This window comes from Cololabis saira, chromosome 3 (genome assembly GCF_033807715.1).
Source record: "Cololabis saira isolate AMF1-May2022 chromosome 3, fColSai1.1, whole genome shotgun sequence".
In the NCBI taxonomy this organism is placed as follows: domain Eukaryota; kingdom Metazoa; phylum Chordata; class Actinopteri; order Beloniformes; family Belonidae; genus Cololabis; species Cololabis saira.
In genome coordinates this window covers 28,264,069-28,279,135 of record NC_084589.1, presented here as the reverse complement: position 1 = coordinate 28,279,135, position 15,067 = coordinate 28,264,069, and the positions used below count along the sequence as shown (strand labels likewise).

Here is a 15,067-nt window from a genome sequence, read left to right as displayed (position 1 = left end):
AAATACTCTTTCATTTGTTGCATTTGAATTTACTATTTACATTTTAAGCAGGGGCGCAGCTTGTGAACAGGCAAGGCAGGCAACTGCTTGGGGCCCCGAGTTGTTGGGGGGCCCATGAGGCCCCCCCAAAAAAAAAAAAAAAAAAAAAAAAAATTTTTATTTTTTTATTTTATTTATTTTTTTTAATTATTACCATAAACAAAGGTGTTTCCTGTCAGGGGTATTGAGGACTAAAAAAGTATTTTGAAGGCTGTTTTTACTCCACAGATCTCAAAATGTGGTAACCGCAATGACCACACCTCCCTCCTTAAACAAACATAGGGCATTTATCAATGACATCTCAGTAGCCAGTAAGAAACCTCCCTCAAGGGCCCCCATGTCGTCATTCCCATGATCACGGATCATCCACCTGTACAGTGTCAAAAAAAAAAAATCTACACACAGTGTCGTGTGCACAGAATTTAACGTTCATTCTGGAAGTTTTAAATGGAGCCGATTCAGCTCAGCCGAAGGTAAAGAAAAACATTTGGAATGAAAAACAAAATTTCATAAAGTTTTCGTTGGTGTCAGTTTATTATAACATAACGGTGATGAATGCTGGTTTCGAGGGGCCCCCTAGAAATTTTTGCCTAGGGCCCCAACAGACCCTAGAATCGCCTCTGATTTTAAGCACTATCCTGTCTGTTTGGAATGGGGAGGTTAAAGTCAAATTATAAAACTGCGTTCATCTTCAGTGCAAGTGTTATTGTAAGTACCAACAGGAGACCAAAGGGAAATATGATTATTTTATTCAAACATGAAATTCTTTCTGTATAATTAATTAAAGGCACACTATGTAACCTATTCCAAATGGGAGCAGCACAACATGAAAGTCAACGTGTCAGTTCGGACTGAAGACACAACAAAGTGCACAGTAATCTCCATTATACCACTTCATGTACCACTCCATTAGGCATATTCATTTAATTTTCATTGATTTCATTCTTTTATATATTAATGGTTGTTTCTACCACACAGAAACAGTGCCACTGTTAGCTTTGACTGCAATTCTCTTCTTTTTTTTCTATTCTCCTAATCTCCAGATGTGGTTTCTTGAGTGGGTGCTAGTTGTAGGAATGTAGTCTGTCTGCTCAGAGCTTCAGTTATATCTTGTGATCTAGCCTTCTTGCATCCCAATTTAGGGGTCATAAACTACCAAATCTGATAAAACATTCCACCCTCTAGCTGGTGTTCAAACCACATTTTGCCAACACAGCAAACGAGGCAAATGAGTCGTAACCCCCTGCAAAACATGAGTTATTTATTTGAAACCTGATTCGGAGAAGAAATGGCGTAAGTTTGGTTAATAACTGTTTCAGAACCCAAATGAGTGAAGAAAAGACAATGAATATGGATGAAAGAATGGCCTTTGCACATCCAGACAGGTGATTTTCTGCGCTACAAAAGGTGACGGAGTTAAAAATGTTTTTTTAATGAAAAAGTTGTTACTTGATCTGTTGTGAGGAATGTTTTGTTTCATTGAATGTTTACAATGTCCTCCTGTTGCTCCCCGATTGAGTGTTGACAAGCGACTATTGACTGCTCACCGATTTGCCCCCTGGCCATTCTGTAAACTTGGTTTAAATGGTTAGTCCAGGCGACAGATTAAGATGTGAGTAGAACACGCTGTCAGCTAGCATAATTTATTCTACTAAACACTACTAGACAAAAGGTTTTTAATGATTTATACCACCTCTAGTGGGAGAAGGTGGTAATGCAAGGATTGATGGCCTTCAGCACCATATTTTCAGCAGCTCTCTCAGCAACAGAGTATTTTTTATATTTTAAAAATAGTGTCAAAATGGTTGTTTTATTTTTTTCTTTCATAAATATTTTAAAGTGTAATTCTTACAAATAGCAGCTTTAACACACCCATGCACACACACACACACACACACACAAGTAGGTACAACTATAAAAGTGGAAACTTCATTTAAAATATTTACAAACGTGAAAAATGCAGCACCTCGTAGTTTTCGACTGGAGTAACATCTACAATCATATTGCTACATGTTTTCAACAAAAAAAAAACCATATTCATAGAAAATGGTTTTGAAACTTTTTACGAAAGACAAAGTTCATCTCTCCCCTTTTTCTTCCCTGAGCAGCTCCTCGCCGACTCCTCTTCTTTCTCTGATTTTCATGGCTTCTTTCTCAGCCTCCTCTGCTTTCCTTTCCTCCTCTCTAACTGTCTCCATCAGCCACGGCTCTCCCAGGTAGCTCAAGATGTCCTCTGGGCTTCCTCTGTGTTTAGCCTCTGGGTGGAGCAGCTCCTTTAAAAGAGTCATCACTAATGGGCTGAGTCCCTCAAACTGGGAGGGAGGACGGTTGTCTTTTTGCTTTTGCTCCATGATTTTGGAACTAACAGTCTCTTCATTGCCCTTCCACTCAACATTTTTCATCTCGTCTTCCTGGTCAAACCATTTCTTAAACTTACGGTAAGCAGGGTCATCATGAGTACTCTCCTCCCAAGGGAAGCAGCCTGTTAAAAGGCAGTAGACGAGTACACCAAGGGACCAACTGTCAATATAGGGCTTCACTGTTATCCAAATGTCCTCCCACTCCTTTTCAGTCTCCTCATTCTGACTCCTCTCCATCTCCTTCTGAGCTTCCTTGGCAGCTCCTGCCTCAGGAGTGCAGAAAGGAGACTCATACCACACGGCCCGAACAGTGGTGCCGATGGCCCTGGTGAGGCCGAAGTCCCCCAGTTTGACCCAGCGACAGGCCTTGTCGCACAGGAAGATATTCTCAGGTTTGATGTCCCGGTGGACGAAGCCCAGAGAGTGGAGATGTGTGACGGCGCCACTCAGCTGGGACATCACCCTCTGCACACGGTCTTCATCCAGTCCGACCTAAACGGGACAGATAGTCTGGATCAATAAGAGGTTCATCCCATGTGAAGTCAGCCGCTAGTTCCCACCTCAACATCATTTTCTTTTTGCTTTTTTTCCACCGGGTGTTAAATCTATATAAGGGAGAAATTCCAGACATTACAACCATGGGAAACTGTTGACCAACTTACAGACACTTTTACTGAGAATGAATAAGATTAACAACTTCAGCTAAATGCAAATGGAATAAAGAAGGCCAGTTAGAAAATATTTTATTACTTATTTATTGCCGATGGGAGCAGGTTTAGTATGGTCTGGTGAATTTCATGAGGCCTTTTTTCAGACAGGGATGCAAAATGTTAGCAGATAATGTTAAAATCAGTGACTTTTTAACTAAGACACCTCTTATCTTTCATACCTTTTCAGGTTTTTGTACAATTTAAATACCAGCTTTGGCCAGATTAAACTAACTGAAAGTTTCTTTAAAAAGCAAGAGAGTGAGTATTGGTTGGATATTTTTTAACATTTTTTTTTTTTATACCTGATGTATTTAAAAAATAAAATCAAATAGCAATCCACATGTAGTCCTGTGAGGCTACGGTCTGCATACCCAGCTCTAAATCTGATTAGTTTTTTGCCTCTGACGTTCCTGCCTTTGATTCTGTTCATAACATTTATAGACAGAACATCTAGGGACACCAAAGGGCGCAAGGTGAAGGCGTCCAGTTTGATAGATAATTGGTTTTTGCATATGACATAGTCATGTCAGTTTTATTGAACAGCAAATATTCAGCTCCCACGAGAGGAGTTTGGTGCTATATATAGTTTAAGACCATGGTCTTTAGTTGGTTTGTTAATATATGTGGCTATCTTGACTACCAAACATAGGAAATACATATATCCTATGGATAAATAAAGAAATAAACCATGGGATATTTGGTGTTACTCAGTTGTATGAATTGCCTCTTTACAAGAAAAAGAAAAAACTATACAACTATACACAACTATAAAAAGAAATGGAAAAATAAAGGGAAGAATATTTAAAAAGATTTACTACATCAGTGGGAAACATGAGAAGAACGCAGAGTCTAGTACTTTACTACTACTGGCAAAAAGACAACTGCATCTGCGTCAGTGGAGTCGCTGGTGACGCTTTCAGAGATCCCTGCTTTACTTCATGCACTCTATCCAGTCAGTTGAAGCAGGTTGTTCCTTATTCTTATCTTTATAGTGATATGTTACTGGCAGAGACACAAACACAGACGGAGGTGAACTGGAAGTTGTTGTCAAGCACTTTTCAAGGTTTTACTGGCAGGAAACGGAGCACAGAATATCTGGATCAACAGTTCAGTTCCTCCAGAGTAAACTGGACTGCAGGACTGCAAAACAAGCTTTTCTGACAGCTGCAGTAATGCTTACATTACATTTGTGGACAACATTATCTGCTTTTTAGGTGTCAGTGACCACTCGCCTGGATTCTCTTCAGTGGTGTAAAGGAAATGTCATGTTTTTACCAAAGTTGATCAAAATAACTTAGATTAAAAATAAGGAAAGGTAAACTGAAAGAATGATATTACTCATCCTTCATTAGATGTTATATAGGATGTAAGTGTAGTTTCTAAGAAACAGAACTGCAGTTTAGCTGGACATAAATAGCATGACTCATGCCACACATCATGCAAACTGACCTCTGACACAATAACGCTGTAGAGGTCACCGTAGAGACCTGCTTGTTGGGCAAAGACGTAGTAAGATGACGTGGAGAAGAAGATGCCAAGGGCCCGTGTCAGTGACGGATGGGTGCAGTAAGAAAGGGACAGGTTGTATTCACGCAGAAAAGAGATGAGTTGGGTAGACTTCCGAGGGAAGAACTTCAGGGCCATTGGAGTTCCTGATGGAAGGGATGCAAGATGATATATACTGAATACCTTATTCCAAAATCTGTTTTCAGCAATGGACTGTGAGTATTGTCAATCACAGACACACTGAACAAATGTAACTTTCCCTTTGAGACAACTCTTTTCCACAGATTTACCCCAGCTGCAGCAACTGCAGCTCTTCATTACAGCAACAGAAGAGTAAAAAGTTTGATATGTCCTTTTTTTTAAATATCAAAATCAAAACTCTGACTTTGACATCCTGCTGACTATGAGTTTTAAATGTTGCACTAACCTCTCTTCCTGTGCACAGCGAGCATGACTTTTCCATAAGTCCCTTCTCCTAGAAGTTTTACCACCTGGAAGTGTTTGGATACTTTGAAGGTGGGCAAGGACTGTGCCGACAGGTAACATAGCTCATCAAGTTCTTGAGCTGCTTCAGCCTGAGAACCAGAAAAAAGACACACAAATCTGTATCCAGTGTCACTCTATGATGCCTGAGGGTTGGTTATGTGACATCAAGAGAAACAAGAGCCCCGGCTTGAGCAACTTGTGATGATAGATAACTACAAAGTATGAAGTGTTCGTCTGAGGCTGCACATTCTGACGCTGTACCTGAGACTGCAACATGACCCTGAAAGTCATTTATCTCATTAGCTGTCATATTAAAAGTTCATTCAACTCTCTGTTTGCGTACACCCACTGAGCGTCGGAAAAACTTGTGTTGTCCCACGAGGCATTTTGGCAGAACATGCTCCATTGTGGAATATATTGTGTCATATTATTCCTTTGTACTGATTTATTAGAGTTGTACTTATTTTAAGAGAGGGATCAATTCCAGGCACATCTCAGCTAGACCATCTGAACATTTGGCGCTGTCCATCAACATTCTTTCATTCATGAAAACACTTTCATTGTCATTTCCTTTGGAAGAGCTCCAAGATAACGTAAACAAACAATTTACAAAAAGACAGCTTAACAACAAAGCTAAAGTGAACCTAATTTTACTCTTATCATGCCCTCTATTGTGATTCCTTTTCAAGTCAGTCACACACCTACCACAAAGAGCATTACATTTAGTCACTGAGCAAATATTTAATCAATCAATTCTTCTGGCTTTGGATTCATGATGATTACTGAAAATATCAGATCAAATGGTCAGATATTCCATCATGACATTCAAGATTTGCCATTGTAGATAACAGGAATACATAGGAAGTTGTGAGTTGTGGGTTACTATTGTATTAGAGAAACAAGGAGATTTGATGTGCAGCCGAAGAAAAGACTTAAGGTTTCAGCCACTTTGAGAGAGCAGGACTTATGCTGCACTGATGCACCAGTTTGGACGTCCTTATTGCATGCAAAAAAATATCCACATGAAAGGAAAATACACATCCGCTTAAGTCCATATAATATAGATTGCGTCATAGGAAAACAACATTTAGGTGTTAAATACCTGAATAGCTGAATGATATTCACAAGGCTGTTAACATAGGTTTTTAATTATCACACTATTTCACACTCCAGCTGCGCGTAAAAGTTAAACTAATGTTATCTATTATGCATTAATAAGAGCTTGTTTTAGGTCACCGCTTGTAAGTGATTCAGTGACTCTGTTGCAGACATCTGGTCAGAATCACCCGACACGTGCTTCAAAAGTGTGCCTGCTGAGGTTATTTTTGATTAAACCTTTATTAGTTTATAGCCCTTGGCATAAATACGGATATGAGATTGTAATACAGTCTTTGGTAGAGCTAACATCATCAGCAAATTCAAAGTCTGCAAGGAGCATTAAGTTCACAAGCTGAAAATATACTCCACAAGTAATCAGTCTGTTTATTTTGGCAATTAAAAAAAAACAACATTTGGTGTTTTTATGCAGTGAATGCCTTGTATTTTGTCCTGCAGCTGCAAAAGCGCATGACAGAATAACTGAAAGCTTGCACATAAAAATTGTCTGGTGGCGTTATATTTTTTATAGCTTCACGCACATGTTAATATTGGGATTTAACATATTAAAAAAATGCACAGCATGCATGAAGTAATGTGTCCAGTTCCACCTTTAAGAAAAATAAATAATACTTACTGCCATTTTCAGTTCAGTTGGATGATCTCTGTTCGGATTGCCTTCGCTCTTTTCAGCATCCAATCACAGACTCTAACCTATGCTTTTCAAATGTGGAGATAATGCAGGTTGCACCAAAGTGTAATTGTCGCTGATATTTTCGCCTTTGCTTTTCCTCCGTGGTTCCATGCAGTAGCACAGCAGCTTTATAAGACCCTCATAAATGTTTACTGGAGACCTAGATACTGGCTATGTGCATCTTCCCATGAGACTCATACTAAACTCCCTCCCTCTCTTTTCCTACTCTTGTGCCAACACCCTTTTTCTCCGCCTCTCTTCTGTTACGCCGGTAAACTTGTATGAACTGGCTGTGATGTATTTCAAACCCCTCTCTCTCTCTCTCTCCCTCAGTGCCTGTGCACAGCTCTCCCAACTCTATACCCAACTCTATACATTACTGTTAATCTTGCACAGTCATCCCGACCACATAAACACATCGCTTTACTTCCATCATCATTTTTCACTCACTATGTACTCCAAGGCAACCCCACCCCTCCTTCTCTTTCTATGTCTTCTCTCACCATCTCAGTTAGTCTGGGTGAATGAATTCCCCTCATACGGATTCCTGTTTTAATCAAAAGGTATGCTGGAATGATTGGAATAGGCCAACAAGCTGTATCCTTTGATCCATGACACTTGCTTGGATTACAGGGTACAATATACAAACTACTTCATTTTTCTATTTCATTGTACTTTTTCCTTTACTTTTTATCTCTTATCAACCTCAGCAAGAGGAAAAATACAGTATATAAAAATGGTTGACTTTATAGATGCTATACATGTTTTTAATCTATCTTTTAGTTGTATTTTCCCCTTCCTTGTCATAAACTGTGTCCGCCCTCAAATACTTTTCATGCAAGTTTCACGGCCTATGATTACAGAATGACAGCGCTAACAGCTGAAACTGTTAAAACCAGATTCATACAGTACTGTCTGCGTTCCAGCTCTGTGTCCTGCTTAACACAAGCAGCAGGTCAAGCCTGTCCTCCGGCTCCCATGGCTTTGACACCCTCCTTTTCTTTCCATCCACTCCACTGGTTTCAATTAATACATACTAGAGCACTATTATTGCCACTGGTATGACGGCTGTGCATTTTATGACACAAACACAGGCTGCTTACATAAAAGCGTGTCTCTGCTCGGGTTTCAACCTCTGCTGTGTTTGTTACCAGTATCTACATGTGTGTTTGTGTTTGGACCACAGGGTCTTTTGGCCCCTGTTGTGGCAACCAGCTGCTCTGCTCTGCAACTCAAAACATAACTTTTATCTCTTCCGCCAACTTCATGCTGAGAATGAGCTGCTGTCATTCACAAGTATTCAGTGACACACACACGCTCAAATGAAATTTATAGTCACTATGTACAGATGGTGGATGCACAGGGGAACTTTCACAAATGCCACTCAGGACAGGCATGCTAGGTTACATAACGTAAAGCTTATGTAACACTTTTACATTTCAAAGGACATTTCGCTTCTTAAAAAGGAAGTTGTTTCTGTTCACAACAGATGCTGTCTATGTTTCAAATTCTAACCTTTTACATGGATACATATAAAGAAGTACATTTAAAAAAAGAATAAGAAACAATTAATTAAAAAAGAGATGTTGCATAGATGAGGAGACAAATACACTTTCAGAGATCTATCCATTTTATTCCAGTGCAGTTTCACAGGATCTGCTGGAGAACCCTAGTTAAGCAAATGTTCTGTTTTATGTGATAAGAAATACATTGCTAATCCTACTACTATTATTATACTACTACTACTACTACTACTACTACTACTAACAATAATAAAAATAATAATAATAATAATAATAATAATAATAATAATAATAATAATATCAATTACAATAATACATATTATTAATAATAATAATAATAATAATAATATTAACAGTAATAACAGTTATTATATTATCATTATAATTATTCTTTAATTATATATTATTTAATATATAAAATTATATCCTGTACATAGTGAATATATATTCCATGTGAGTGTGTGTGTCACTGAATACTTGTGAATGACAGCAGCTCATTCTCAGCATGAAGTTGGCAGAAGAGATAAAAGTTGTTTTTTGTTTTATGGAGCAGAGCAGCTGGTTGCCACAACAGGGGCCAAAAGACCCTGTGGTCCAAATACAGTCACAGATGTAGATATTGGTGACAAAAAATTACAAGATCTTATTACTTGTCTTATTAAGACATTTGAAACATAATGATATTTTTAGGACTTATGATCAAGGATCACGAGTCAAGGACCTAAATACATTATATATGGTAGTTATCTTGCGGTAAATATTATGAAGAAATTATAAAAAGCCATGGACCAAAAGAGATCAAAAATACTTTATACTTTTTAAGAACAAAACTGGATGTTTTTTGTGCCTCAAGATACAGACATATATTTCTGGCAACTCCAGGAGTACACAGTTTGTCCATGTAGTTCTCTGGACAATATTACTTTTTGATCTATAGCTTGCATGTTTGCAGGCCAGAGCTTCAGGAGCTGCATGCTGCCCTGCAGTCCCCCCTCTGACCATCGCACTGCTGCTTCCACCTGTCTGTGTGGATGTCTGGTGGATAACTGCTGACATCCTGACCAACAGTCCCGCCCTCTGACCACCTCAGTGTCGGCTGTCTACATCTGCTTATATAGTCATCTCTGTAGTGCACTGTGCACCAGTTAGCCATTATGCCTGTGTCTCTCCTGTACCTGTTTTCTCTTTTACTGCTCTGCCCAGCTGGACTGTGGCAGGAAGGTCCCCCGTTATGAGCCATGTCCTGCTCAAGGTTTCTTCCTTCCTAAAGGGGAGTTTTTCCTTGCCTCTTAAGGAAAAATAATAATTCTTGGCACTCAAAAACCTTAAGTCAAAGTCATGCCCTCAGTTTTCTCCCACTAGGGGAGTTTTTACCTGCCATTGTTTATGTTATGTTTATGTAATAATTGCTCTGGGGTCATGTTCTGGGTCTCTGGAAAGTGCTTAAAGACAATTCCTGTTGGAAAATGTGTGTAGACGCTATATAAACATTAAATATAGACGCTATATAAATAAAATTGAATTGAATTGAATTGAATCCCTTTAAATTACAAATACAATTGGTTTCTGGAGTTCTCACCTTTGTAATATTGCCACCATTTGCAACATTCTGTCTCAGGTAAATGCAGCAAAACATGTTACTTCAAGATAGGACTACAGTTGCTTAGGCTGTCGTCGGGGATTCTCTGAAAAGCCTGCTGATCCAAAAAGCTGCAGTGAGTCCTGTTGTGAATTATGCAGAGAAATTATATTTCTTTAGTTGATCTTATTATGTTCCTGTTGAATCCATAGTTAGAAATAATTTTAAATTCTTCTCCACAAATACTAAGTAATTAAAAGTAAAGCTCTGTTATATCTGTAAGACTTTCCGTACTATCCAAGCTCTCACCATCCTAATTACCGGTAGCTGAGGCGAATGGTCACCACTCCTGAGCGTAGTTCTCCTGGAAGTCTCTTCCATTTAAGAAGGAGTTCTTCCTCTCCACTGCTCAGGATGGAGGAATGGATTTAATGCAGTCTTTTGGTTTCGGCTTTTCATGAACTGCCTTTGTATGAGTACAACAATAATGAACTGACTTTTAGTGGAATATCATTGGATTCCAACCTGATCAATGGACTGTATTTGATTGGTCTTGTGTTGAACTTGTTTGCTTTATGTTTAAATTGCCCTAATATGACTTTAGTTGTGAACTGGCCTAGTACAACCAAAATGAATTGCACTGCACTGAATAAAGAATAAAATTAAAACAACTTTTAACCAAACTTTACTACATTAAAGAAAAAATGTTAACAAATCCTGAACCACATAAAGGGAGATTTATGTAGGCTTATTGTCAGGGAAAATAACTGAACATAGTTTAGTGAGTGAGTATGTGAAATAAGTCATTTGTGCAGCTGTGGGTTTAGAAATGATTAACCTTATTTACATCAACAGTCTGGTGATACAGATTATCAAAAGAAGCTATCTTCACTATCAGTGTTGTGCTTCTCAAATGACTTTTTTCAGCTTGCCTTCTTATGATTAGTGCCTCTAAAACAGCTCAAATTTGTTTCATTGCTGTTTGTTTATTTATTTATTGACTAAAGCTGATTTTTTTCTTCAAATGTTTCCTTCCTGGGGAAAAGGTGAAAACAAAAGGATACAGATTTGCAGGATAAAAGTACAAGTTGTACCACACATGCCAGCTGTTGTTGTGTTGTTTTGTTCTAAGGGGCTTACCAAGTATTATTTATGGTACCACTGACAGGAGACAGAATCAGGCTGTTTCTGGTTTCATCTGAAGCTAGAAGTAGTTAAAGGGTGCCTCTCGGTGGATGGTGCGAGTTATTGCATTTCTGAAGAAAAAGTCTAAATTGATGTGGCCTATCATGATTTATCAGTTAAAATTATAGCAGTCTATTACATTTCAATTTGACTAATGGTTCCAATGGAGAAAATATCTTTCCCCTAAAGCAAAAAAGTTGACATCCTCCACTACAGATAAAGTGAAAAGATTTTTTTTACAGGCAAAGATTATGTGATGTTTTCTTTGCTGAGTACAGTTTCCAGCTATGTAAAAGGTCTGAACAAATTTATCACAATGCAAATTTTAATCCAGTTACCAATAAAATATTTAGGGGAGGCTGCAAGCTTACAAGTTGTACAAATTCATATAAAGTGTGTATATATACATATCAGGTCAGCTCCTGAGTCTTTTGCAGTTGAAGTTGGTCAACAGATCTCAGATAAATGAGGTGGAAAAAATTGAAAACAATATGAATACTGAATTCTACTGAAGAATTTATAACAATCAATTCCACCTTTAACTTAAAACACCCTCACACTAGACATCAGGGTGGCAACAATAATGATAGTTTCACTCTTTGATCAGGAATAAATAAACTTAAGATTTGAGGATAACGTATTAATTGGAGGGGTTTATTTTCCTTTAAACATGTTTTGTGCATGTAGTGATCTGCAAAGTTACAAAGTCAAAAGTGTACTTCAAAGAGGATAAAACACACTGCTCATGAGCTGCCTCAAGCATCGTTTTCTTTTTTTGTTTCAGCCTTTTATTCTATTATTTGTCTACATCACTACAAAACATTTTTTTCTGATGCTTTGTAGCCACGCCTTTTATGCCTCACACAACCAATCGCTTACCAATCAGTGCCAACTTTTATGTGAGGATAAGAGGACAAAAGCTAAAACAAGATAGTTCCGAGTGAATTGGAGCTGGTCCGTTTGTGCTACTAGACGTTTATGGATGGCAGTTAGTTTCTTCAACCAGTAGGTGCATATCATAACCGGGCCTGATGCTGTCCAACTCTTTATATTTGAAATTCTTTCTCAGAAATCTATTCTGAAAGATTGCTGTGGTTAGCGCTGAGATCCACCAGCCATGGAGCACTGGTGTTATGTTGCAGATGGATCTGTTCCCATGTTATTCTACTGTGAGTACACTTTGGATACACCCAGAACATTCAGTTTTTCCTCCTGATTTCTTCTTCTAATGTGTACCATCTCGGTTGGGGAACCAGTAACTCCTTCGTTTGGCAGGTTCTTGTAGCTCAGGTTTTGAGATTGTTGTGCTTTATACCAGTTGTTTTTTCACTGCACCTTCAATTCATACTTATATACACGCATACATGCATACATTTTATATAAACATATATATATACACAGTATATATATATATATATATATATATATATATATATATATATATATATATATGTACCGTGTTACATACACATATATATATATATATATATATATATATATATATATATATATATATATATATATATATATATATATATAAATAAAAAATATATATATATAAACTGTAATTGTAAAATTGTTCATAATGTTATAATTATTGCATTAAAATAAACATGTAATGCAGTTTGTGTAAGAATTTAAATATAACAGAAATCTACAGATGTGTCTTTACAACTATATACTACTGCTACTATATACGTACAGAATACCCTGTGTTATGATCCCGTAATATATTATGCCCTCCAGACTTACTTATATGACATAATCAACACTGTTTTTCTTTTCTGACTGTCTTATAAGACAAACCAACGACAAAAATGAAAACAATAAAAGATTAAAGCTGCAAGCAGCGATGAACGGGCCCTCGCGCGTGCAATTTTCACCAATAAAGGTCTAGGACTCAAAAGTAAGTCAGATGACACCACCCACGACTCTTTATGTCAAACCATTCAAGAGTTATAGCAGAAAATAGGGACTATAAATTATTGACCAATCAGAAGAAGGGGCGGGGCTAATTCAGGCCAATGAAGGTAAAGTACTCAAAACCGAGTCCGATGACACCACCCACAGGTCTTTATCACAACCTGTTCAAAAGTTATGGCAGAAAATAGGATCTAACAAATATGGGCCAATCAGCTACTAGTAGCACTTCCTGTTTAACGTTGAAGTTTGACGCGGCGCCACTGCCACGCCATTTCACAAAAACTCGCGATTTTAATAACTTTTCATCATTATCGTCTTTTGTGTCTCCTGAGCGAGTTTTACGTCAAACGGACGATCCTGCTAAGAGGAGTTTGTTAAAGTATGACACATGAATAATAATTTTCATAAATTTCGCCTAAATTACACGATTAATTCAAAATGGTCGACTTCCTGTTCAGTTTCGGCCATGGCGCCAAGAGACTTTTCTTTAAGTTGCAACATGATACAGGTGTGTAACGATTTTTGTGCATGTACGTCAAACCGTATTGTAGGGCTTGAGGCACAAAGTTTTCTAGGGGACGCTGTTGAGCCATTAGGCCACGCCCATTTTTGACACTATTAGAATACGTAATTTTTCACCACATGGGACGTGCGTGCCAAGTTTCACAAGTTTTCGAGTAAGTTATTCGGCTCAAAAACGCAAATTCGGATAAAATAAGAATAATAATAATCGTTGCGATTTCAATAGGGCTTCGCACAAGCCTTGGGGCTCGGGCCCTAAAAAGGAAAATGACTTATTAAAAAAATAAGTACGTTTTTACAGTGTACTCACATAAAAACAGATGCCTGGGTCTTTTTTTTGTTTTTTTTTTGTTCTTTGTTTTTTTGGATTCTTCGCGTAGTTTTCAGTTGAGGACTTTCGCGTCGGTCTCTAAACGTTAATATGGTGTAATTATTGACTCAGACCTGAACTTCAACAGCCATCTAAAGTTTATCACTAAATCTGCCTATTACCACCTAAAAAAACATTGCTAGAATTAAGGGGATTCTGTCTAAACAAGACATGGAAAAACTTATTCATGCATTCATTTTCAGTAAGTTGGATTATTGCAATGTCATCTTTACTGGCCTTAACAAGAAATCAATCAGGCAACTGTAGCTGATCCAGAACACTGCCGCCAGAGTCCTTACAAACACCAGGAAACTGGACCACATTACACCGGTCATGAAATCACTACACTGGCTTCCAGTGAGTCAAAGGATAGAGTTTAAAATCTTACTGCTGGTCTACAACGCACTGAATGGTCTTGGACCAAAATACATGCTGGACCTGTTAGTTCCCTATGAAGCTCCCAGCTATATTTCATTTTATTTGTTATTTACTGTCTAATTATGTCTTGCCGCTTTTAATGTCGATGTAAAGCACTTTGAATTACCTTGTGTTGAATTGTGCCATATAAATAAACTTGCCTTGCCTTGCCTTATAAGACAAACCAACGACAAAAAATTAAAACAATGAAAGAAAAGGAAAATGACTTATAAAAAAAAAATGTGACCAAACACCTACGTTTTTACAGTGTACTAACATCATAAAAACAGACGCCTGTGTCTTTCTTTTTTTTTTTGTTGTTGTTTTTTTTTAAGATTCTTAGCGTAGTTTTCAGTTGAGGACTTTAGCGTCGGTCTCTAAACGTCAATTAATAATATAGCCGGAATTATGGTTCCGCGTTAAATCGTGTCGGTGTAACGCAGAACCATAAATCACAGCCCTGCGCCTGGGGGTGCAGTCTCTCCTGTAGGCGAGCACGGAAGCGGAAACTCGGCCATCTCCTCGCACATCCAAGCTACTACAGACTATACCTTTAAATCAGGGCTAAAAACATTACTGTTTACTGAAGCGTACTCCTAAATTAAATACTTACCTGCTGGAGTCTACTGCCCTTATTTTTAACAACTTGTGCTTTTTA

The 15,067-nt window shown here is 37.9% G+C and overlaps 1 protein-coding gene across 1 annotated transcript; it reads right to left on the bottom strand.

Moving 5' to 3' along the window:
* Window positions 1-618: 618 nt before the first annotated feature.
* sbk3 (SH3 domain binding kinase family, member 3) lies at window positions 619-7,114 on the bottom strand. The gene is made up of 4 exons (XM_061717035.1): window positions 6,834-7,114; window positions 5,043-5,190; window positions 4,559-4,761; window positions 619-2,891 (listed from the first exon to the last, which is right to left on the bottom strand). The coding sequence occupies exons 1-4, from the start codon at window positions 6,837-6,839 to the stop codon at window positions 2,118-2,120; spliced, it is 1,131 nt and encodes a 376-aa protein (XP_061573019.1). The 5' UTR covers window positions 6,840-7,114; the 3' UTR covers window positions 619-2,117.
* Between the last annotated feature and the right edge of the window lie 7,953 nt (window positions 7,115-15,067).